At 41.5% G+C, this 24,825-nt stretch overlaps 1 protein-coding gene across 1 annotated transcript in view; it reads left to right on the forward strand.

Annotated features, from left to right (window-relative positions):
* The first annotated feature begins 473 nt into the window (after nt 1-473).
* plppr5a (phospholipid phosphatase related 5a) overlaps nt 474-24,825 on the forward strand; it is a 33,642-nt gene continuing 9,290 nt past the window's right edge. Inside the window, exons 1-4 of the mRNA XM_056234716.1 lie at nt 474-794; nt 10,113-10,245; nt 18,065-18,315; nt 20,590-20,766. Of these exons, the coding sequence (XP_056090691.1) occupies nt 591-794; nt 10,113-10,245; nt 18,065-18,315; nt 20,590-20,766 (765 nt within the window). The 5' untranslated portion in view covers nt 474-590. The remainder of the gene's footprint in view (nt 795-10,112; nt 10,246-18,064; nt 18,316-20,589; nt 20,767-24,825) is intronic.

A 24,825-nucleotide genomic window follows, 5' to 3' on the forward strand; every position in this document is an offset into this window, starting at 1 on the left:
TCAAAAATACATCGAAGCCTTTCCTACATTCCTACATCAACAGTATGCAAATTAAATATCCTGAAGAAAGACATTTATTTTTTTTAATAAAAAAATAATAATATATTTTCAGGCATTATTTCAGTATTTCTGTTTAGAGACAACTGTTAGCTGCATGGTCTTCCATGTTGTTAAGAGCAACTTGCTTCACAAGTCCTAATGCGCAGCAAAGTGAGACTCCAGGTATGAAATATTTGGAGGTGTCAAATAATGCACGAAACAGCACGAAAGATTCGATAATCAATAATAACTTAAAACAGTTCAAGTGCATTTTTTTGTGCAGGCATCCCATCACAGAGGAAACAGAGGAACGCCTACTGAGGAATGCTGCTGCCCAGCCTGCTCGAGCTCTAACCCAATTCATTTTCATAGACTGCAGCGCACTTTTAAAGCGCTCTGTCACGGACACAATGCGCTACTATTTCTGGCGGATTTATTTGGAAGAATGATAATGGAATAAGAGGAAATCATGCTAGTGCTATCGTAGGACTAGGATACGAAGCCGAAGAACCTTCACTTATTTCCCAGGATCTGTTTGACCCTTATCGACAATGCTTTACTTTCAGTTGGTGATCATGGCTGGTACTGTCATGCTGGCATACTACTTTGAGTACACCGATACTTTCAGCGTGCACATCCAGGGATTTTTTTGTCATGATAAAGCCTATACGAAGCCCTATCTCGGACCAGAGGAGTCCGGCGCGATCCCACCAGCTGTCCTGTACGCGGTGGTCGCAGGTGTCCCTGCACTTGTGGTGAGTGTATGTTGAAGGATAAATTAGTTTAGAAAGAGCAGTAGGCCTAGTTTTTGGCAATATTTTTATTTATATATAATAGCGTAATGTCAATCAGTTTGTGAATTGTATAGCCTAAATAGTTGAAATGTCCTGTTGATAGGGTCTCATATATTGAGCCAGCCTGCCTGCAAAGTAAAGATAACATAATGTAAAGAAATAATTATACACTTAGAAGAATGTGGCATATTAAGTAAACAAATGTAGCCTACTGATATTTATGAAATGATCAGTGTAAGTTCATAATGAAATGCTTAAAACATCAATTATACATATTTAATTGTGCATATTAGATTGCAAATTAATTATGGTTTCTGATTACAGTCTAACAGTGTATTTTTGCACCTTTCATGGTGGGTCAGTGTATAAAATTTGGGGTCAGTAAAAGAAAATAAATTAATCCTTTCATCAAGGATGCATTAAGTTGTTATTTATAATGTCAACTTAGACGTGTTGCCTATGATGTTACAATATATATATTTCAAATAAATACTGTTCTATTAATCAAAGAACCCTGAAAATAAAAATGTATCACAGATATATTTCCACAAAAATATTAAGCAGTAGGCTACAACCGTTTTCAACTACGATAATAATAAGACATTTTTTCTTATGCATCAAATTAGCATAAGGATTTCTGAAGGATCATGTGACACTGAAGACTGGAGTTATGGCTGCAAAAAAAAATCTACATTGCCATCATGAGTCAATGAATAAATGAGAATAAAAGAACAAATTACATTTTTTAAATATATTTAAAAAGAAAACTTATTTTAAGTTGCAAAAATATTTCACAATATTGCAGTTCAAAAATAGAAACAAAAAAACAAACAAAAGTTGCCACTTAGTAAATGGTCTTTTAAATTAACATAGCATAGTTCAGAGAAGTTGGTCTTTTAAGAATGAGAAATGTAAGTTGAAAGAGATCAGTAATTAAGTTGAAAAGCTTGCATCTGCAGGGTTGCCATTGCTTAATGTTTGCTATTGGCCACACTGAATCTTGGAATCTGTCTTTGAGAGTAATTTTTTTGGCTCTGGACTCTAGCTCTGTGTGCCTACAGTATATTAAAAGAGAATTTATGATGAGCAAGATATTGGCAGCTCCGAGGATCAATTAAAGAGCACCAGGATCACTACTGAGCCTCCCTGCTCTCATCTCTCATAAGAATTCCAATGGATTTGCTCAATCGATCTGAAAACACTCTGCATGGCCTTATATTAAGGCCACACAAATTCAGCCCCAAATGACTATTATTATAACCCATTTGCTGAAAGCATCACTTTTGAGCCAAGTTGTGGAGTGAAAACTTCGATCTGGTCTCAACAAGCGTGTTCTGCGGTGGACAGTAAAGGTCAGCTATCAGCCCGGCGGGTTCTAAAAGTGCAAGGCTTATACAGTGTAAGTCCCAAATATTGCTGGCATGCTTAACTTGGTGGCCATTTCTGACAAGACAACTGATACGTTTACAGTATCTCGAATTTTTATGCAGAAGTACTTATCCTCATGTTGTTTCAAACTGTGTGACTTTCTTTCTTCTGTGTAACACAAATGGCAGTTTCTTTTAAAGAAACTGTAAGTCATTTAGCCATGAAATTATAATGAATGCTGACTGGAGCTTTTAAGTTTCAAACACAAAATCACTATAAAAGTATCATAAAAAAGTGAATGACTCATGTGCTGTATTACAATTCTTTCTGAATTTATACGATAGCTTTGTGTAAGGAAAAAAAAGTAATTGGAGTTGTTACAATTTTCCTGTCTGGTGAGCTGTTATAATTCTGAGATAAACAGTTTAAATTATGACATACTTCACATAAGTCATAATTATAAGTTGTGATTATCATATACAAATTTGAATTTATGCTTTTATTGCTTATACCTTTTATCCATCATTTTGTTTTTGTCATAACTATGACTATCTCATAATTTCGACTTTTTTGATTTAGCGCTTAAAAAACATTTGCCGATATCTTCGAAACCGTTAGTCCGATCGAGACGAAACCACCGTCAGAAAATTGGAAACATAGGTCGATAGCTATATGCCAATGCCCAAATGCCAAAATATTGATAGTAAGGGGTCGTAAAATTCAATCAAAGTCACGTAGCGGTCATTTTTTACGTGTTTTTTCACATAAATGTCTATAACTCTGAAGTTAATCGAGATATCTTCACCAAAATTGACACACAGATGTAGGGGCTCACTCTGAGGACACATGAAAAAAATGGTGGGATTTTGCCTCTTGGTGGCGCTATAATAGAACAAAACATGAAAATCCCATTGATTTCAATGCAGTTTTGTGATGTGAAATGCTATACTTAATGAACACATTGCTGTAACATTACGAAACTTAGAATTTGTTACCAGCACCTTGCCTTGAAGGTACTCAAAAGATTTCAAGACAGCGCCACCTGTTGGTCAAAAGTTAAAATTAGTTTTCCAAAAATGCTAATAACATTTTAAAAAATGTGCTTATTGTAATGACACTGGTCTTAATAGATTCCTTGGGTCATGCCGAGAACATAGATACCAAGTTTGACGTATTTGGACGAACTTCCTGTCCGCCATCTTTATTTACTTTCAAAACCTTCTTTTTCGAACTTCTCCTAGACCATTCGTCCGATTTTCACCAAAATCGAATCGTGTCATCTCCATACCGTGCCGACTAAAAGTTATGGATTTCGTGACGATAGACAAAACCGTTTTCGTATACCGCAGCAGCAAAGTTGAGACATGCTGCCAAAATGACTATTAAGTCTTTATCTCTGCAATGCCTTGATATTTTGACACCAAACTTTGTATGTGTCATTGTCACCTCACTCTGACCACATCACATCGATTTCGTAACTGCGCCACCTATTGGTCGAAAGTGATAATCCATTAAATCATCTTAAAAGTTACTGTATATATGATTTTTTAGCCATTTGCCTAAATTCATCTTTAAATGTCTTTAATTGCTCCTTCCTGCTATCGGTCTGAAACTTCCAGCCATGTTGGCATGTCTTGTCGTCTGCGTTTGCGCTTGGCCCCGGAATGGCTGCTTGCAGCTATATTTGTTATAATTATTACTTTGTCAAAATGTCAACTTGCCTCATAATTTTGAGTTTTATGTCATAATTATGATTATCTTTATCTTATGTGTTGGAAATGGAATTTCCTAGATTTTGGTTTGTTCATTACATAAAGCTATCATTCTGTATATATAGCTTCTTTTTTATGATATATTTACGTATGGTGCGTTTGTGTCCTTTTGAAGCTTGAAAGCACAAAGTTAATGTAATTGGATGGGAAAAAATCACAAGTATATTCTTCAAAATTTCTCTTTTTGTGTTTAATAAAAGGAAAACATCATATGAATTGGGAACGACATGATGATGATTAATTGATGACATAATTTTTTATTTTGGCCAAACTAAGTCATCTCTGAAGCACTTAACAAACATACAGTTGCTTGCTGTGGCACTTGTGATACAGTGTATATACCGACCGGTGGTGTCTCAAGCATCAAAACTGTACAAAGGTAAAAGCATTCAAACCTTATAATAACAGTTAAAACCTTCTGTCTGGCAGGTTTTTGCCATTTAAAACTGTCAAGGCACATATAAAAGCACACTGCAAAATGATGGGGGCTTTAGCAGGTCAGCATGTATAAGTGCTCTGAAACCAAACATCTCTTGTATGATGTAGTGGTTATATGTGCTCCCCGATAAAAGAGGAGATTGTCTTCTTGACCCTAGGCCATGTGTTGCTGGAGGCAGAAGGCAGATTCATAGAATTCTTCCTTTGGGCTGTATCTCACATTCTTCATATTAAATATGAAAACAAATAAAAAATAAATTAAAGAATTTTTGGACGGCCCATATGACAGTAAGAGGAACCGTCTCACTCATCAGGCTTGGCTGTGTGACATATATGGGCCAGGATGGCTTGATGTCTATTCGAAATGAACAGTGAGTCATGTCAATCCATGTTCACAGTCCCGAGTTGCATTTGTTAAGAAATATGAATTCCTTTTGTAGAATTATTATTATTATTAATTATGAAAATGAAATCTCAGAATTTGCCATTTTATGGATTATTTTCTGTTGATGATCTAAAGGAATATGTCATAAAAGTGAAGTAAAAGGATAACACATTTGTCATTCAGTAATATCATTCTGCAGAAAGAATGTCATTCTGAAAGAATCAACCACCACACATAATTTATCTGACGCTTCTTAATTTTAATAATAAATACAATAAATAAAAAATACAAATTGTCTTTCTGAGCTTATTGTACATACCTCACATGTAATCAATAAATAGAAGAGTTTCATACTGCAGTACTAACAAGTGATGTCAAAGTGATATATCCTCAGACTCTTGGCGTAGAGTTCCCACTTCAAAAGCTCGCTCAGCCGTGCTAATATTGAGATATTACTGCTGTTGTAACCTGGAGTTTGCTGCACTGTTGAGTTTAGCGCAAGAGTTCACAAGTTCACCTGTCGCTTCCTGTGATTTTTCACATTGGTAGAAGTATTGAAATAACGGTACCAGGCTCTGATGCAGCTTAACCCTTCACATGCTGTGAACTGGTTAGCTGTGACGTGAAACAAAGTTGCAAATGAGTAACCTGTCTAGCATTTTATGAGGCTGCTATAGGTAGCAAGAAAACAGGAAGTGTACACATTAAACAACAAAATCATGTATTTGAGTTACAACAAAAAAACGTTCTGTTGGTTTTTTGATAAGTCGCAGTAAAAAGGGCTCGACAAACATGGGTTAACGAAAAACTTCCTTGTTTATGTAACTGGCCCTACTCGGATTCGAAATTGGGTCTCCGGCATGGGAGGCGGGTGCACTAATAAGGACGCTAAAGACTGCAGCCTCTAGCGTTCGTCTTTAGGCCAGGGGAGTGAGGTTTACACACACAGCTTTTACTGGCCTACGTCCATTACATTTATCCACAGCTGGGTACGGCTCGGTACGGCTCACTTAAATAGTACCACCTCGGTTGAAGTTCCAAGCGAGCCGAACCGATACTAAAATGTGACGTGTAACCACTGCAGATCACTGATTGACCAGCGTCATTGGATTTGCGACACGAGACACCAAACCCGAACAAATAAACTTCTTCGTCTTGCAGTGAAAAACATCCATGCCGAGAATCAAGAACACCATTCCATCGATATGCTCCATTGTTCCTGTGTTGTGCGTTTGTTTGTGTCGTGTTTACGATTATGTCATGGCAGTAGAGGCGGCGCAACTATAACAATCAGTCTATAATCCCACCCACTTTGAAGCAGTGCTAAACTGCAATGGAAAAGCAAACCGGGCCGAGCCGAGCCGAGCCGTGCCATGCAGTGGAAAAGCGTCATTATATTGTCAGTTGAAGCAACATGACATCATGACTTTGCGTAAACATACACGCCACTTTCAATTCAAGTGGCGTGTTATCTATACGCATTTTGAAATATCCGCGTGTATGTCCACGCCGAAATCTTTTGCGTGTATGTCTACGCCATTAAACATCCGAGTGATTCCGCGTGTATGTCTACGCCGTTAAATGTCAGAGCGAAACGAAGCAAAATCTATATCTACATCTGTGTAGCGATATTTCTTTTCCTAGGATGGTAGGAGAAGACTCATAAATGGTATTAACCCCAGTGACGGGTAGGTTTAGGGACGGGGTTGGGGTAGGTCATATATTTATATATGCATAATACAGTAATATAACGTTAAGTCAAAGGCGTTGATAAACACGCTGAAAAGCGATTATGCGTGTTGATAGCACGCCAAAAATGGAAATACGAATTGGCGTGTCATACATACGCCATTTCATGAGATCAGTCTGGTTGAAATCCAATTTTTTTGTGTTTCCAATTGGAATCTGATCTAAATAATTGACAGTCCACACTGTGTATCGCAATTGTTCAGATCCGATATGTGTCCCGTGGCTGTCTTTCATTTTCTAGAATGTCAGCGTTGGTTTCCATAGCAATGACATTGTGTTGGTAGAACTATGCCAAAAACAACATGAAGGGGTTTGCAATGGGATATGACAATGAAGTGTAGTCGTGGTATGGAATAGCTACTAATACGTCTATGAGCGGCAATATTCCGTGCTGCCGTCTATGCCTCACAGAGAAAGAAGTGAAGACACCTCATCACTGGACCACAGAGATGTCTCCATTTATAATTTTCTGCGTGACTTGCACATTGACAACAACACAATGAAATGATGTTTCATGAAACAAAGTTCGGGAGGAACACGTTCAAATAATCAATCCAATTAACTTCTTCATCAACAATCATCATGACTATCCCATCAGCATGAGAGGAAGTATATATAGGCACTCAGTCAACTCACCAACATTCCTTGACAGTTTTCAGCATCCCTCCACCACCCCGACGCCTCACTCTTGGCTTGTTCCTTCTACAGCCAGGAATACGGGGGGAGTTCGGGACAGCACGTCAAATATGCATACCATTTATTATTCTATCGGACTTATTTGTTAGTGTGAACTCGTGAAACTATGTTTCTGCAACAATGTCGACGTGTTTACATTTAACGTGGCGTGAGAAAGTGACATATAGGAAGAAAAGTGAAAATGTAAAAAATTGTAAAAATCAGATTTCATGTATTTTTTTTCCCTGTTTACATTTGCTATAATTTTGCTATAAATGATCGTCAAAAATTTGTACTTAGACTAAGAGTCTGAACAAGGCTTAAGAACTGAGGCACCATGATGAAAAGTTTCAACTAGTTTCACCTTCCTTTGGGCACAATCTCAGAAAAGGGCGGGACAACCTGTCACTCATATGAGATCACAGCAGTAGCAAAACCCAATGATCCAACGATCCAATCAATTAACAATGGACAAAAAAAGTCCCGTCCTTTTTTCTTGTTTGAGAAGCCGTTTTACTCATACTGTACATCACTATAGGGAAGAAAAGACTATCGCAACTTCTGTTTTACAATGACTTTAAAGTAACATGACATACAAATATTGAAAATTATAAGTTATATATGTATGAAATATATAAAGTAAGGATGAAAAACCGCACTCTCTAGTTATATCTCATATCTTTTTTATTATTACCATGTCCAAACAGATGCGTTTCAGCCTAAGCCATCATCAGTGTGTCACACTGATGATATCTCATATAAAGATATGAGATATAGCAACACATTCTCATCCTTTGGCGTCATATAGGTGACGCCATATGACATTTCGTCGAAATCTTACGCACATGGCATCCTTTAGCGTCAATATAACACGCACTGTTATGGGTAGGTTTAGGTCTGGGGTAGGGTTACGGTTATGACGCCTTGGGATCTGCGTCTCATATTGACGCTAAAGGATGCCATGTGCGTAAGATTTCGACGAAATGTCAAAAGCGCCACATGTATGACGCCTTGGGATGAGAACGGGCTGGATATAACTAGAGAGTGCGGTTGTTCATCTTTATTTGATAAACTTCTTTATAACTCGCACCCATAAACGTTTTGGGAGTTGAGCGCTCCTGTTCTCAGCACTATTTAAAATATATAAAGGTCAATACTTAAAGGTTATGCAAAAGATCATGGGTTTCCCATGAGATTTTTTTGTCAAAATATATGCCAAATAATATAGAGATTTAGATTAAAGGGATAGTTCACCCCAAAATGAAAATTCTGTCAGTACTCACTTGCCGGCCCAGAAAAGTTATTAAAGACATTGTTAAAATAGTCCAAATGACTACACTGGCTCAATCTTAAGTTTATCAAGCGACGAGCATACTTTTTGTGCGCAAAAAAACAAACAAAAATAACGACTTTGTTCAACTATTCATTTCCTTCTCTGTGGGCCTCGAGTTAGTTCACGTAGTGTAACTGCGCAGCGCTTCTAGGTTGTACATCACACACATGACCAGCCTTGGCCAATAGTGAGCCTACGTGTGACGTACAACACAGAAGCGCTGCGCAGTTACACTACAAATAACTCGAGGCCCACAGAGAAGGAAATAAATAGTTGAATAAAGTCGTTATTTTTGTTTGTTTTTTGCGCACAAAAAGAATTCTCGTACACACCGGGACGAATATTGTCGGGCGTTATTCTCCAGCGTTTTACAACGCGTTTTTTGTGTTCACACCCAAGCGATTTTTGCTGACGATGAGCCGAGTGAACATGGAAATTCATTCCCTGACATTAGATGGCGCTTAATGTAAAACAGAAATAGTCCTATGTTGTAGTCGCTGTCGCGTTTGTCATATAGTTCTTTAAGTTCCGACACCAACGAGACCAGCAGCTCTACATTCATCTTGCCCTGCATCTTCCTCGTCTTATTTCTTCCCGGCAGTGTTGTAGACGCTACTTGGCGTATATCTTCTTCGCCGTTACATATGTGTGCTCGGCAAGACCGTTTTGTGTTTGAGCGCCCCCAAGTTGTGTTTTACTGTAACTTCAGAAGCTCCAGACACGTGAGCAAAAGCGCCAATCTCATTGGTCGGATAGTTTTTGAGGCTGCGCGTCAAACCAAAAAAACAAACCCGAGGCGTTTTAAAAAAAAATTACGCTTTTACGCGTGGCGTTTTTTGCGTCGGTGTGCACACTCACATTGGCGCCCTTTGTCTAGTCACGAGGCGTTAAACGTCGGCGAATATCGCGCGTGAAATTCGTCCCAGTGTGAACAGGCCTTTAGAAGCCTATGGAGGAGTGAGCCAGCTCTCAGATTTAATCAAAAATATCTTAATTTGTGTTCCGAAGATGAACGAAAGTCTTACGGGGTTGGAACAACATGAGGGTGAGTAATTACTGACAGAATTTTCATTTTGGGGTGAACTAACCCTTTAATTCCTTATATGACAGGCATTCTAACTTTTTCATATATCAACGCAAGTTGTCACAAAACCCCCAGCCGTCTACAGCTTTATTCTTTCAAACCTATCCAGCACTAATTGCGAGTGTTTTTTTTTTTCATAGTTCCTTTGCCCCGGGTGCTCCCTGCCAGTTTGAAAAAATCAGGTTCAAGACCTTGCTGGGAACTGGCATCTGGCCAGCCGAAAATCAGACCTCTAATCATTTCCATTGTGTTCATGAATTGGTCTTTATTCTTCTTCCAGTGTTACAAATTGCTCAAATACAGCCTGTTTTCTTGATTTTGCCTTCAAGCCGAGAATTAGATTTTAGCTTAATTTACATCTTAGATCTAAGTAAAGATCAAGAAATAAGCAAAAAAAGAGAGAAGAGAGAGGGAGATTCTACAAACGAAATGTGCCATTAAAAGTGCCTTGTTTGGTTTTTGGTTTTGTCTGCAGATTACTGTGACAGAGTCCGTGCTCTTCTTGCTGCAGTATGTCTCTGAGGATCTAGACAACCGAGAGAAGATCATTGTGATGGGCGACTGTTGTTACCTCAACCCTCTGGTCCGAAGGACATTTCGCTTTCTTGGTATGTCTTCACAGGCTGGAGCGTCACTAATTAGGACAAATGTAGATTTAGACTTTTTCTTATCTTTGTGCATTCGCGCCTGCACCAGAAGAAAAGGCAAATCGAGATGTCAGGCACACAAACAGTACTTGCAAGTTTCTTGTGTGGGGTAGACGCTCATGGTTCATGTCAAAGCATCCTCTTAAATTATTTATAATATTTCTTGTGCAGAGAGGAGTTGAAGGGGAAAACTTTGGGATGTTACTTGGCCTGAAATCACACCAGACTACATATTAGCTCCCATAACTCCAGCAAACACTAAGAGGGAAGCAAACTCTCCCCCACAATATATTTAATTTAGTGACTCCATTATATTTATATAATCTTACAAAATGAAGCAAAAAGATTTTACATTTACGTCCCCACTTATATGTTTGGTCCCCCCTGAATATTGTAAAGAAATTTACTAAACAGTGGCATTTCAGCTCAAAAACCTTGATAATGGTCACTAACTACCTGGAAAACATCTTAACCAGATTGTGAATGTGCTGAAGTATTCAAATCAACACCTCCCATGAAGCTTGTTATAGAATGTGCCTTATTCACAAACTCGCCGAAAGCAGGTGGTAAACAGTTTTTTTAAAGATAAACTCTTATTTGCATCTTCTGTTGATCATAGAAGCAGTTATTTATATGGGCCATTCTACAGAATCGGTTCAAAGTCAGAGTTGGAAAAGTCTTGTAAAAAACTGGCCTTTTCCCACAAATTCTGTATGTATGCAAATTGTATAATATCCAAGGTACACATTTCTAGTAATTGTGCTGTTAATTCTCATTTTGTATTTTCAGAAAGTTTTGTACAGTAAATTTACTGGCTCTTGTCTGTTACACGGCACCTCGCGCATCTCATCTAAGTGTGCTATCATGTGGTTTTACGAACCATATGATTACTCTTGAGTTTTGTTGTAAGAACAACTCAGCCGAAGTTCAGTGCTGTGCCCACATTAGGTTTCTGGTTAAATATGGAGTCCTCTGGAGCATAATGAATAAGCTCGTTAATGTGGAGGCAGACGGAGGAGCTGTGAGTAAACTGACAGTGGTAGCGCTCATTGTAAACTAGTTTCAGTCTGCTGCTTCGCTCATAGACAACATTCAATGTGACAAAGCTGCCCACGCTTACATTAAGATTTAAGTCTGGTTGGTCTGCTTTCGAGCCCAATATTCTGGTTGTAAAAAAGCTCTAGACTCACCCAATGCTGAATGTGCTTTTTATTAGGATTTGTTTAGTGAATAGGCATTACAGGCAAACAACAGAAGTCATATTTAAATCATTGCTATTGTGCAATATTTATATTGGGGCTATCTATTTAACATGTTCATTTAGTGGGATTAATAATGAACAATTAATCATCCCCCTGATCCATATGCACACTTCTGTTAAAAAGTTTGGGGTCAGAATGTTTTTTTTTTTTTTTAAAAGAAATGTATACTTTTATTTAGAAAGGATGCATTAAAATTATCAAAAGTGACAGTGAAGACATTTATAACGTTACAAAATATTTCTATTTCAAATAAATGCTGACCTTTCTTTTTTCATCAAAGAACCCTAAAAAAAGTATCACGGTTTCCACTAAAAAATATTAAGCAGCACAACTGTTAGGTATAAAGAAATGTTGGTATCAACATTGGTATAAAGAAATGTTTCTTGAGCAGCAAATCAGCATATTTGAATGATTTCTGAAGGATCATGTGACAATGAAGACTGGAGTAATGATGCTGAAAATTTAGCTTTGCAATTACAGAAGTATATTAAAATACAAAACGTACTCGGTTACTGACGTAACCTCGGTTCTCTCTAGAGAGGGAACGAGTACTGCGTAATAGCTTACGCTAGGGGAAAACCTCTTTTCCACGAGATATTGAAGCCAAAAATTATCCTTAATTTTTTATTAATGTAAAACGCTTTGCAGCAGCAAGCAGACACAGGCGAGACAGCTCGCGCGCCTATTGGCTGCTCTTGCGGCAAATGCAGCAGCCTATCGAGAGAGACTCTGCGTGACGTAATGACCAATGGGGGCAACTCGCGCCCATATCGTCACGTCCCGCCAGAAAAGGCGTGGTCTCACTCTATAAATATGCTCGTTAGGCTGGTACAAGCTGGTTTTCATCGCCGAAGCGAAACCAGAGCGTATTCCAAGCACGGCAAGATATGCAGTACTCGTTCCCTCTCTAGAGAGAACCGAGGTTACGTTAGTAACCGAGTACGTTCTCTTACGAGAGTATCTCTCGTACTGCGTAATAGCTTACGCTAGGGGAACACAATGCAACACACCGTGCGTACAGGGATCCAACACCAAAGTCCCAGAGGCAACGCCCAGGGCCCATATAGTGCATAATCACCATGAACTCACATAAAGTGAAGGAAGAGAGGCTGGAAGCATCATTCCTTATAAAATAACACCCAACAGGGTTATTATATGACAATTAAACGCGCAGCCAGGGTGAAAGTTTTCAGCCTGAACTGGATGGTCATACATGTGTCAATACTCATGGAGCTGTAGTAGACTCAGCATTTGGGCCGCACAGCGGGGCAAATAGCACTGAATTCTAGACCGCCTAAAGCTTAGCTTGTAAGGCAGGTACCTCCAGGTTATAGTATTTTATAAATGTAGACGGCGAGGCCCAGGCCGTACAGATATCCTGCCGGGTAACCCCGCTAGACCATGCCCACGAAGAGGCCACGCCTCTTGTGGAGTGCGCTCTGACACCCAACGGGCACTGCAGGCCCTTTGCAGTGTAAGCTAGCGCAATGGCATCCACTATCCATCTGGATGGGCTCTGTTTCGAGGCGGCAAGTCCCTTGGAACGTCCGCCAAACAAAACGAAAAGCTGCTCAGTCTGTCTGAAAACAGACGAGCGCGACACATAAGCTCTCAGTGCCCTGACGGGGCAAAGGAGACTCGCGTCCTCCTCCTCATTGAGAACCGGAAGGGCAGACAGGGAAATTACCTGGGCCCTAAACGGTGTATTGAGGGATTTCGGCACATACCCGTGCTTAGGTTTGAGGATGACCTTCGAGTCATTAGGCCCAAACTCCATACATGACGCGCTTACTGAAAGCGCTTGCAAGTCCCCTATGCGCTTCACTGAAGCGAGAGCCGTGAGAAACACTGTTTTGAACGACAGGTGTTTCATGTCCACCAGCTGGATTGGCTCGAACGGGGCGCCTTTCATGGCCTCCAGGACCGTGGAAAGGTCCCACGTCGGGACTGAAGGGGGCCTGGGAGGGTTTAGCCTCCGAGCTCCCTAAGGAAACGCACGACTAAGTCGTTTTTCCCCAGTGACTGGCCAGATACCGGTTTTGAAAACGTTGCTATGGCCGCCACGTATACTTTGAGCGTGGATGGGGTCCTGCCCTTATCCAGTAGCTCTTGAAGGAAGGAAAGCACTTCTGAAACCCCGCAATCCACAGGTGAAAAGCTCTGGGCTTGACACCATGCAGAGAAAACAGACCATTTCGAGGAGTAGAGCCGCCTGGTAGACGGAGCTCTAGCCTGCGCGATCGTGTTGAACACTCCTTCCGGGAGGCTAGCGGGTACCCATTGATGGCCCACGCGTGCAGGGACCACAGCTCCGGGCGAGGATGCCAAATCGAGCCCCCCGCCTGAGAGAGGAGGTCTCTCCTCAATGGTACAGGCCATGGGGCAGTGCTGGTCAGCTGCATCAGGGCAGGAAACCACGTCTGGTTTGTCCAGAGCGGCGCTACGAGCAGCACTGGGCATCCGTTTCCCCTGATTCGTTCCAACACTTGAGGAAGGAGCGAGACAGGAGGAAAAGCATATAGGGGACAGCGGGGCCAAACATGAGCCAGTGCGTCCTTGCTTTTCGAGAAAAACCTCGGGCAATGAGCGTTTTCGTGGGACGCGAATAGGTCCACTTGTGCTCTGCCGAACGTTCTCCACAGCAGCTGGACCGTCTGCGGGTGCAGCGACCACTCCCCTGCTGGAACATTGTTCCTGGACAGTCTGTCTGGTCCCACATTCAGGTGACCAGGCACGTACGCTGCTCTTAGTGAGAGCAGGTTGTGCTGAGCCCAGACCAGGAGGCGTTCCGTCAGCCTGTGAAGGTTTCGTGACCTGACGCCGCCCTGGCGATTTATGTATGCCACCACTGACATGTTGTCCGACCGGACCAAGACATGGTGGCCTGTCACCTGGGGACAAAAGCGCCGTAGCGCTTTGTCGACTGCTATCATCTCCAAGCAGTTTATGTGAAAGAGCTTTTCCCGTTCTGACCACAGGCCAGCTGGCGGTCTGCCCTCGAGCAGCGCTCCCCACCCCGAGGTGGAGGCGTCCGTAGACACCACCTTCACACTCGAAGCGGTCCCCAGGCTTACACCTGACTGATACCAGTCGGTTATTTTCCAAGGTTTCAGAGCTGAAACGCACTGTAGGTCGACCTTGAGGCGAAACAGACCCGCTGTCCATGCCCTGGGCGGAACCCGCGCTTTCAACCACATCTGCAGTGGGCGCATGCGAAGCAAGCCCAACTGGAGTACAGAGGCTGCTGAGGCCATAAGCCCCAGCATTTTCTGAAACCTTCTGAGCGGAACTATCGAGCCGTGGCGGAAGGATTTCGCGACGCGCTGAATATTTAGTCCGCGCTCCGGTGACAGGCGTGCCGTCATGGATAGCGAGTCTAACACTGTTCCCAGAAAGGAAATTTTCTGACTGGGAGACAGTGAGCTTTTCGCCCAATTGACTGTGAGGCCCAGCTCCTCGAGGTGCTCGAGTAATGCGGCCCTGTGTTTTATGAGCTCCGATCGTGATCGAGCTAGAATCAGCCAATCGTCCAAGTAGTTCAGGACTCGCATGCCCTGAAGTCTCAGGGGTGCGAGCGCCGCGTCCATGCACTTCGTAAATGTACGGGGTGCTAGGGACAGGCCAAACGGCAGGACTGTGTATTGAGACGCCTGGCCCTCGAAAGCGAATCTCAAGAATCGCCTGTGATGGGACGCTATTTGTATTTGGAAATAGGCATCTTTCAGATCTATTGACATAAACCAGTCCCCGTGGCGCACTTGCGCGAGGATTTTCCTGGTCGTAAGCATTCTGAACTGGCGTTTCACAAGCGCTCTGTTCAGCTGTCGCAGATCTAAAATGGGTCTGAGACCCCCATCTTTTTTCGGTACCAGAAAATACCTGCTGTATAGGCCCCCTTCGCTCTGAGCCTGAGATAAAGGTTCTATAGCCCCTTTGCTCAGTAGTTTCGCTATCTCGGCACGAAGTAGATGAGACACTTCGTTTTTCACCGTAGTTTCGACACGCGCCGTATAACGGCGAGGGCGTCGAGCGAATTGTGGCGAGTAGCCTCTCTTTATAGTGTTCAGCACCCATTCTGATACCCCGGAAAGCTTTGACCACGCATCTGCGTGAATAGCTAGAGGTAGAATGAAATCCGGGCTCTGGCCGCGGCAAAACGGCAGCTCGAGAGCCCTGGTATACTGGGAACACAACACCGTGTTTACAGCGTTCGAGGCGGGGGGCGCGCTGATTACAGCGGGCGGCCTGGCCGCGCTCAGCTTCTCTATGGCAGATTGTGCAGAGAAAGTGAGCGGGGCAGATCCCGTAGGATTCGGCGTGTTTGTGTGAAAATGTGGGCGCGGGACAGCGGGCACATTTATTACACTGGAAACACTGTCGGTTAGGGCCGATTGAATGTGTGTTGGTTTCGTTTTTACAGAAACCAAGGGACACGCAGCGTGTAGTGTAAGCGGGCATTGTGTTATGGGCGCGTTCACTACATTGTGTGCACAATCGACCTGAGTCGATTTTATTTGTGCTAGCCCTGCACCGTGGCGGGCTGTGTCTGGGTGTGGGAATGGGCACTTGGGCGTGGGCATTCTTATAACACTCATAACACCATCGGCCGTGCCCGGAACACCAGAAAATGCACTCTTTATTGGATTTATCTGGGTAGCCGTAAAAACGGCTTTTGTGCGCAGGCAAGCGGGCTGAGACACCGGCTGGCTCACTGCGAAATACACTGGGACAGTCACGATGCTTGGAACTGACCGAGCGAGAAGTTTTGGTGGAGAACCGGCCACAGCGGGATCTGAACACCGTCGCTTTCCTAGAGTGGCTAGGAAGGCTTTGAGGCCTCGGGCTTGATCTCGATCCTCGGCCGGGGCCCGCGCTGAGGGGGGCGGTGTCCAGCAGAGCGAGAGCGCGGTCTTTGGTCTCGGGCGTGGCGGCGCTGTGAAGCGGCGGCGGCGGGTGGTGCAGGTTGCGGCTGAGAGCTGCGAGCAGACGGCTGTTTAGAGCGGCCTGCAGCGGAGCTCGAGCGCTTCGGAAGGAAGTGCTTCATAGCCTGTGAAGTCTTCTGCACCTCCATGAATCTGTCCGCGAAATCTTTGACGGCAGATCCGAAGAGGCCCGCTGGTGAAATGGGCGCGTCTAGGAACACAGAGCGCTCGGCTTCCGTCATCTCGGACAGAGTCAACCATAAGTGTCTCTCAGCCACGGTGAGAGAGGCCATATTCCGCCCTATGGCCTGTGCAGCGGCTTTAGCAGCGCGAAGAGCGAGGTCTGTAGCGCTTTTCAGGTCCGCCACGCAGATCGCTTCGGGTCCTTCCTCGTCCATTTTAAGGAGAAGGTCGGCCTGGAAAATCTGCAGAATAGCCATAGTGTGCAGCGCTGGAACTGCTTGCCCGGCGGCGGTGTAAGCGCGTCCGTGCATAGCTGATGCACTCGGCAGGCTTTAGAGGGGAGCGTCGTGTGAGCGTGCCGTCCAGCGGAGGGCGGGCAAAGAGCGACTCGAGCGAAGCCGGCGGGCGAACCGGCGAGCTTTGGCGGGCTGGAGATAGCTCGGGAGCGCGCTGGAGAATGATGGCTCGGAGAATGATGCCAGGCGAGTCCTCAGAGTCAGCATAGGCAAAAGCTCGCAATGAGGGCATCCGCCGTCAGCGAGTGCGATGGCCGCGTGATCCTCACCCAGGCAGGACACACAGATGACGTGGCGGTCTCCGTCGCTGAGTGGGGCGCGGCACGAGCCACAGGAAGGCATCTTTAAAAAGACGCAGCTCTTTTGTGACGAGAAGTGAAAGTCGCGTCAAGTAAGCGAGCTAACACTTCTCAGCAGAGTTAAATACAGAGGTATATAAAAGGATATAGCACGCCGGAAAGCGCAGCAGGTACGGCAGTTGAAGGCGGCGAGGCCAGCGACTCCAGAAGCTCGTCCCGCTGAAAAGCTTGCTTCGACGGCGCGGCTTCTCACTCCGGATCCAGCGATGCGTGTGCTTCGCTGAAGAGATGAAAATCAGCTTGTACCAGCCTAACGAGCATATTTATAGAGTGAGACCACGCCTTTTCTGGCGGGACGTGACGATATGGGCGCGAGTTGCCCCCATTGGTCATTACGTCACGCAGAGTCTCTCTCGATTGGCTGCTGCATTTGCCGCAAGAGCAGCCAATAGGCGCACGAGCTGTCTCGCCTGTGTCTGCTTGCTGCTGCAAAGCGTTTTACATTAATAAAAAATTAAGGATAATTTTTGGCTTCAATATCTCGTGGAAAAGAGGTTTTCCCCTAGCGTAAGCTATTACGCAGTACGAGAGATACTCTCGTAAGAGAACAGTTATTTCAAACATTAATAATATTTCTCAATATCACGGTTTACTTTATTTTTGATCAAATGAATGTAGCCTGCATGGTGAGCATAAAAGACTTCTTTCAAAAACATTGTAAAATCTTACCGACCTCAAACTTCCGAAAGATAGTGTAAATTCCTTAAGTAAGACTGAAATTTGCCTCTGGATAATACAGTGTCTTTGTGTCCCTCCAGGTGTGTATGCTTTTGGCCTCTTTGCCACTGACATCTTTGTAAATGCCGGGCAGGTGGTAACGGGAAATCTGTCCCCACACTTCCTGACGGTGTGCAAACCCAACTACACAGCGCTGGGGTGCCAACAGGTGGTGCGTTTCATCAACCAACAGGAAGCCTGCACAGGCAATGAGGATGATGTCTTGCATGCTCGCAAATCCTTTCCGTCCAAAGAGGCGGCCATCAGTGTTTATGCAGCTGTTTATGTTGCTGTGAGTAAACTCTACTTGTACACATACAGTACACAATAGAAAAGGATCACACTGTAGTCTAAACAGCAAATAACAAATAGGTATCTTGTTTTCTACGGCTAAGAAAGGTTTGGAAACAGTTGCATTCTGTTTGTGGAAGCTTTATGAATGTTATTTCACATGTGAAGAGGTTGTTTATGTATAAATTAAATCAGCAAAAAGGATAAGTGTAGCTCAGGGAAAAATAACATTTTTGTCAGATTTAACATTTTAGACTAAAGGATTTTGTTCTAACACTCCTTCAAATTCTGATGAGAGAAGCTTTTTATCCATACTATGGTATTGATCCAGGCATGAATTGGGTTTCATAACATGTTTTTAAAAAATGGTACTCCTTTTTAAAAAGCATAAAAATACATGTTCCATTTATTCTTGAAGTCTAAAAGCTACAAGGCCTCTCCCAGCAACACAGCATTCACTTTGGCCACATCAAATTGATTTTCATTTTCCATCAGTTCTCTGAAGGTTTTTAAGTTCCTTTGCCTTGCTTTCTGATTTTTGATCATGTTAACATCTGGAGTGACCTGTGAGATCTCACTCAGGGCTTTCATCTCAGTCAAATCCATTAAACTTTAAGCGTGTCACAAGTTAGTGTACACATCAAACTTCACATTTTTGTGCATTGTCTTAATAAATAAATAAATAAATAACAGCATATTTCACCATGCAACCTTCAAACCTTCAATCATACTAATCAAATTGATTACTCTGTATGACTCCAGTCATTAAATAAATCAGAAATGGTGTACTTTTAAATGCTAAAAGCCTCAAGGCAGATGGTAGGAGATCCATTTAATGGTTCCTATTACAATAATAAAACAAATAACTTCCCTATAGACAGAAAAAACTTTCATCTGTCATATCCAAATGACATTGTGTCATAGAGTTAGTGGAGAGGAGGAAAATCAATAGATCTACCATGACTAAGGGCTGCTCTATTATTTAATCACCTCGTTTTGCCTGTGATGGAATCTTAAAATAGTACTTCACCTGAAAATCTAAATTCTGTCACTATTTACTCACTCACACTCATTCCAATCCCATTTTCTGCTATCTTGTCCAGTGTAGCACAAAAGTACAAATTTATGAGCTGTAAAATATACCATAACAAAGCTTGCATCCAGATTAAAAAATCATTCAACTTTCTAATTTGTGAAGCGACCTTGGGTTCTTGAAAGGCGCTATAAAAAAATAAACATATTATTATTTAATATTTGACATCAAAATGACAAGTTCTATGAAACAGATCTTCAAAAATGTCTACTTGTGTTCCACTAAAAAATACCAGCAAGATATATTTTTAGAATGAGATGAAAGTATGTAATGACAGAATTATTAATACCATACTGGTTATTATCATACGATTTTACAGATAAAAAAAAAAAAAAAATCAGTATCGGCTGATATTGGATATTTAATTGCGCATGCTGCTTTTTTAGATTTAGATTATCTTTGTCGTTATCTAATGCTCACATGAAGTTAATATTGAAAAACACAAATCATTTAAATGTAATCTTTAACAAATCGAAATGTCACACTGTATTGTTGTAAAGACTAAACCATTTGCAGCATTCTATTTAGACAAAATAGTATAGAATTATAATATCATCCATTTATCCGCAAACGGTCAAAACATGGAAATAATTATGGGCTTATCGTATTGAATTTTAAGACGTGAGATTCCACAGGAACAGGTAAATGAATGCTTGGTAGAATAACGTCTGTCTGAATGTCGCTGGTGCTCCCTGCTCAAGACATTAGAGTTGTACTTTATCAAACCCTTACAGTGAGTTGAATACAAGACCAATCCCCCCATACCCCCTTCCCCCACCCCCCGCTTTTGTCCACCTTCCCTCATTCCCCTAGGGCTTAATTCTGGACTAAAGCGACACAGGTTTTCTACAAATACCACTAGACTAGCCTTCAAATGCCACCCTTCCAGTCAATGCCAATGTCTTGGATAATTGAAACAATGTAGCTGAACCATGCAAATGTATTTGATTTGAAAAGCACTTGCATGTCAGCAGCATCAGACACATTCGCGCACACTGATCAGAGTAATTGGTGCATGTTAGAGTGCAGTTTATTAAACAGGTGTTTGAACAGTAAAAATGAAAACCTGTGTGTGTTCAGACAAACATGTCCACACGTGAGCAGGGAATGAATGAACTATGAAAAGCGTTTACACAGTGGTTAGAATGAAGATGTATTACAGAGTGCTCCATTCTTCCTCAGATGTACATCACATTCTCTGTGAAGGCCAAAGGGACACGGCTGGCCAAGCCGGTGCTCTCTCTGGGGCTCATGTGTCTGGCTTTCCTAACTGGGATTAATCGAGTGGTGGAGTACCGCAACCACTGGTCTAAAGTCATCGCTGGCTTCATCATCGGTGGAGCCATTGCTGTCTTTATGGTGAGCTCACATATGAGAACACACAGATAATAAAGATACAAATTCAATCAATTTTTAAATACAAATGTATTTGATATAGTTGATCTTCTTGAATATTTACAAATACAAGTACTGAGTGTTTCTAATGAACTGAATACCTTTTATTAATATTATGTTTAGTTATAATAACTACCGGTCAAAAGTTTGAGGTCAGTAAGAATTTTTAAATGTTTTTTGGAAGAAGTCTCTTATGCTCACCATGTATGCATTTATTTGTTAAAAAAAAATACAGTAAAAACAGTAATATTGTGAAGTATTAAAATTCAAAATAACTGCTTTCTATTTAAATATATATTAAAAAGTAATATATTCCGGCGATGATTTCAGCATCATTACTCCAGTCTTCGGTGTCACATGATCCTCCAGAAATCATTCTAATATGCTGATTTGATGCTAAAGAAACAGTTCTTATTATTATCAATGTTGAAAATAGTTGAAAATAGACCCCAAACTTTTGAACAGTTGTACACAATAATGTAAAATACTGTATACTGTAGTGTTATGCAGTGTTGTTCCTTTTGCGTTTTTATATTTTGTGATTGATAAAACATTCAAATTATGTTATCTAAAGGTTATATTACATGAAATGCACAAATCTTAAGTGTCTTTGAAGTCACCGAAAATGTGACACTAAAATAAAAACTGTTTAAAATAACGTGTTGTGGAACAGTAAAAGCAAACGTTTCATTGCAACTCCTGTTTAATCTGGTCCCATATAACTACCGGTATATATAACCAGGCAGACATTTAAAGCAGTGTTGAGAAAGTGGGCATCAAAAAGTCTGAAGACACCTGATTTAGACAAATTATAAATAAACATTATTGTACAGAATTGTAACGAGGTTCAGTTGTTATAGGAAGAAGGAGGCAGGAAACGGCGAACATTCAACACTTTAATAATAAAATAAACAAATACAAAATGAAAGTATAAGCCAGCAGCCCCTCACGGACGACTGCTGGCCAAATAAAACAGGAACAAAACACAACATAAAATCAGCCCTGTTCCATCTCCATCTTCTCTGTCGTCACTCCTCCTTTATGCTTCCGCTCCTCGGTGAGAGATGCGAGACCGGTGCCTCTCACAGGTGTCGCTCATTACCACTCACGCCACCGGCCTCGCGCCGTTCTCTCACGTCTCTCGGCCTCGTCCTGCTCGCCACATGAATATTTTGGTAGTGCTTTAACAGAAATGCAAGCTTCTGTTTAAATACCTCAGACTTTTTTTTTTTAAAGTGCCTGACTTACTGTACAACATTTTTTTTGACAGTACCCAGTGCATCTTGACAGAGAGTTTGAGGGATCTGCGGTACAGAGTTGCCTTCAAGCCATCTGAAATTTAAAGAAGCCACATACTGTAGCAGCAAACCACTGATCTTATGCAGACTTTTGCCCATCACACACACACTGCATATGCCTACATACTAAGAGAAAAAGCAAGAAATACATACAAATATATGTGCATTATTTATATGAAAAAACATAGTAATTCATACAGTAATGTTACACTCAAGAAGAAATGTGACATATGGCTAGATAATTAGGTCAGGCCACAGGATAGGGCACATGTGTGGCTTCCTCTTTAACAAAACACAACAGTTTGTACAGTGCTGGGCACACTGTTGTTTGAAGAGTGCACAGTGAAGATGAGAAACTCATTGTGAGCATTAGAGGAAGGTCACACATGAGCTCATGCGTGCTTGCCTCACATTAGGCATAACAGCATTGTGAGTGAGTTTGTGGAAGCGTGAATATTTTATTTTTTGTGGTGCTTTAGTCATACTGTATGAGATATGCACTGACCTATTTCTGCTGTTAGGGTAGGTTGGGGGAGGGGTGCAGGGAGGAAGGTGAATATACACATTAAACTCATGGTCAGATCAAATCTCTTAAATGTCACATCATCAGAAAGGAGGCAGTAGTGGGGAACAACAGTTTGTGCTTAAGTAAATGCATTGCAGTATTCTTGCTAATGTCTGTTTCCTTCTGATTCCCTAGCAGTTTGTTTTGCAGTGGAGTTCAGCTCAGGGCTCAATAATGAGTTTTCCCCCCGCTGACATTGTCAGGACAGGAGAGTAGTTCTGATTTTACTTGACCTTTTATTTGTGTCAGGAACATTTTTTTAACCAGTATCATACATGCAAGAGGGCTGTTGTTTTGATTATTAACAGGAGTAAGCCAAAGCAAAACGTCTCCAAGCAATACACGGTAGTGGTGTTTGATTCCTGAATGAATCAGTGTTTGAATCAGAGTAAGGTAACACTTTAGAATACGGTTCCTTCGTTAAAGGTTCTCTAAGCGATCCTGGGTGACGTCACTTCTTGTTGACGTTCGAACTATTGTCAAACAAAACGGAGGCTAGCTAGACCCTCCCTCCTCCTCATCCGCACACTAACCCCCCAAACCACACCCCCAAACCCTTCTTGTCGGTGATTGGCTAGAACAGTTTGTTATGTTTTGGGGAGCGGGTCGCTGCAGTTTGTTTTTGTTGCTGTGTGTGGAGCCAGGGCTGTCTACAGAGATCGCGTTTCTTTACAGTGTGTTCAGGGGACAGGCAGCCAGCGGATAGTGAGGAGATGTTTGCTGTATGTGACAAAAAATGTTTTGGCCTAAAAAACGCGTGACATCGCTTAGAGCACCTTTAATGAATAACTACACAGGAACAAATGAGTAACACAATATTAACAATCTAGTAACTACTATTAACTAACAAGAAATTCTGATTAACAAATTAGTAAGTAATAGCGCACAGATGAAAGTGGTAGTTCACTATTAACTAATTGATAACTACTATTTTTTTTATGCTTCCCAGAGAACTACTGAAGAAGATTAATAGTTCATGCAAAACTAATCAATAACTAATGCAGGACAAATGACTAGCACTACATTAACATTAATAACTGCTGTAAACAAATACACAAGGTTTATCAATATGTAATAGCATAGCAGACTTATGATTTGGGAAATAATTAGCCTATGCTCTCTCCTAGAGAACTATTTATCAACTGAATAATTTTAAAGAAATGGCTTTTTAAATGCAGTTATCGGGACCTTACTTGTCCTGTAGTGATTCAATGCCAGTCCAGAGGAATGCCAGAAAATTGGCCAGAGTCACGGTGACGGCTGGAACATATTGAGTTATCGGCCATCCATATACAGTGATTTTATTATTTAACCTATACCTCGCAAATTTTTTATATTTTTTATTAATGTCTCCTACCTCATACGTGTGTGCAAATATCTTGTGAAGGATTAGAAGATTCTACTCTTTAGGATTGGCTTTTCATGTAATAATCATGATAACTAACTAGTAATGACTCAAGTGTTACTACATACTTCTAAAGGAATGACTAATTATTTGGATCCGTATTCTAAAGTGAAGATTATGGTAACTAACTAGTAATTACTCAAGTGTTACTACATACTTCTATGGGAATTACTATCTAAAACTTCACCAAAAACCTCAAAAGCTTAAAAGAATTAGTAATTCCTTTAGAAGTATGTAGTAACACTTGAGTAATTACTAGTTAGTTACCGTGATCTTCACTTTAGAATACGGATCCAAATAATTAGTCATTCCTTTAGAAGTATGTAGTAACACTTGAGTCATTACTAGTTAGTTACCATGATTCTTACAGTAGTTCTCTGGGAAGCATTAAAAAAAAGTAGTTATTGATTAGTTAATAGTGAACTACCACTTTCATCTGTGCGCTGTTACTTACTAATTTGTTAATCAGAATTTCTTGTTAGTTAATAGTAGTTACTAGATTGTTAATATTGTGTTACTCATTTGTTCCTGTGTAGTTATTCATTAACGAAGGAACCGTATTCTAAAGTGTTACCAGAGTAAATGATTTAATGATTCACACATATAGTCACTTGTTTCGGTTCTGAATGAATTAGTGTTTTGAATGAATCGATTGAGTAAATTATTCAATGACTCACCCATAAAGATAGTCACTTGTTTAATTCCTCACTGAATCTAAATGAGTTTGAATAGAAGTTAATGATTCAATGGGCCCT

The sequence above is a fragment of the Rhinichthys klamathensis genome, unplaced genomic scaffold (assembly GCF_029890125.1).
Source record: "Rhinichthys klamathensis goyatoka isolate OS25496 unplaced genomic scaffold, OSU_Roscu_1.1 h1tg000402l_1, whole genome shotgun sequence".
NCBI classification, from domain to species: Eukaryota; Metazoa; Chordata; class Actinopteri; order Cypriniformes; family Leuciscidae; genus Rhinichthys; species Rhinichthys klamathensis.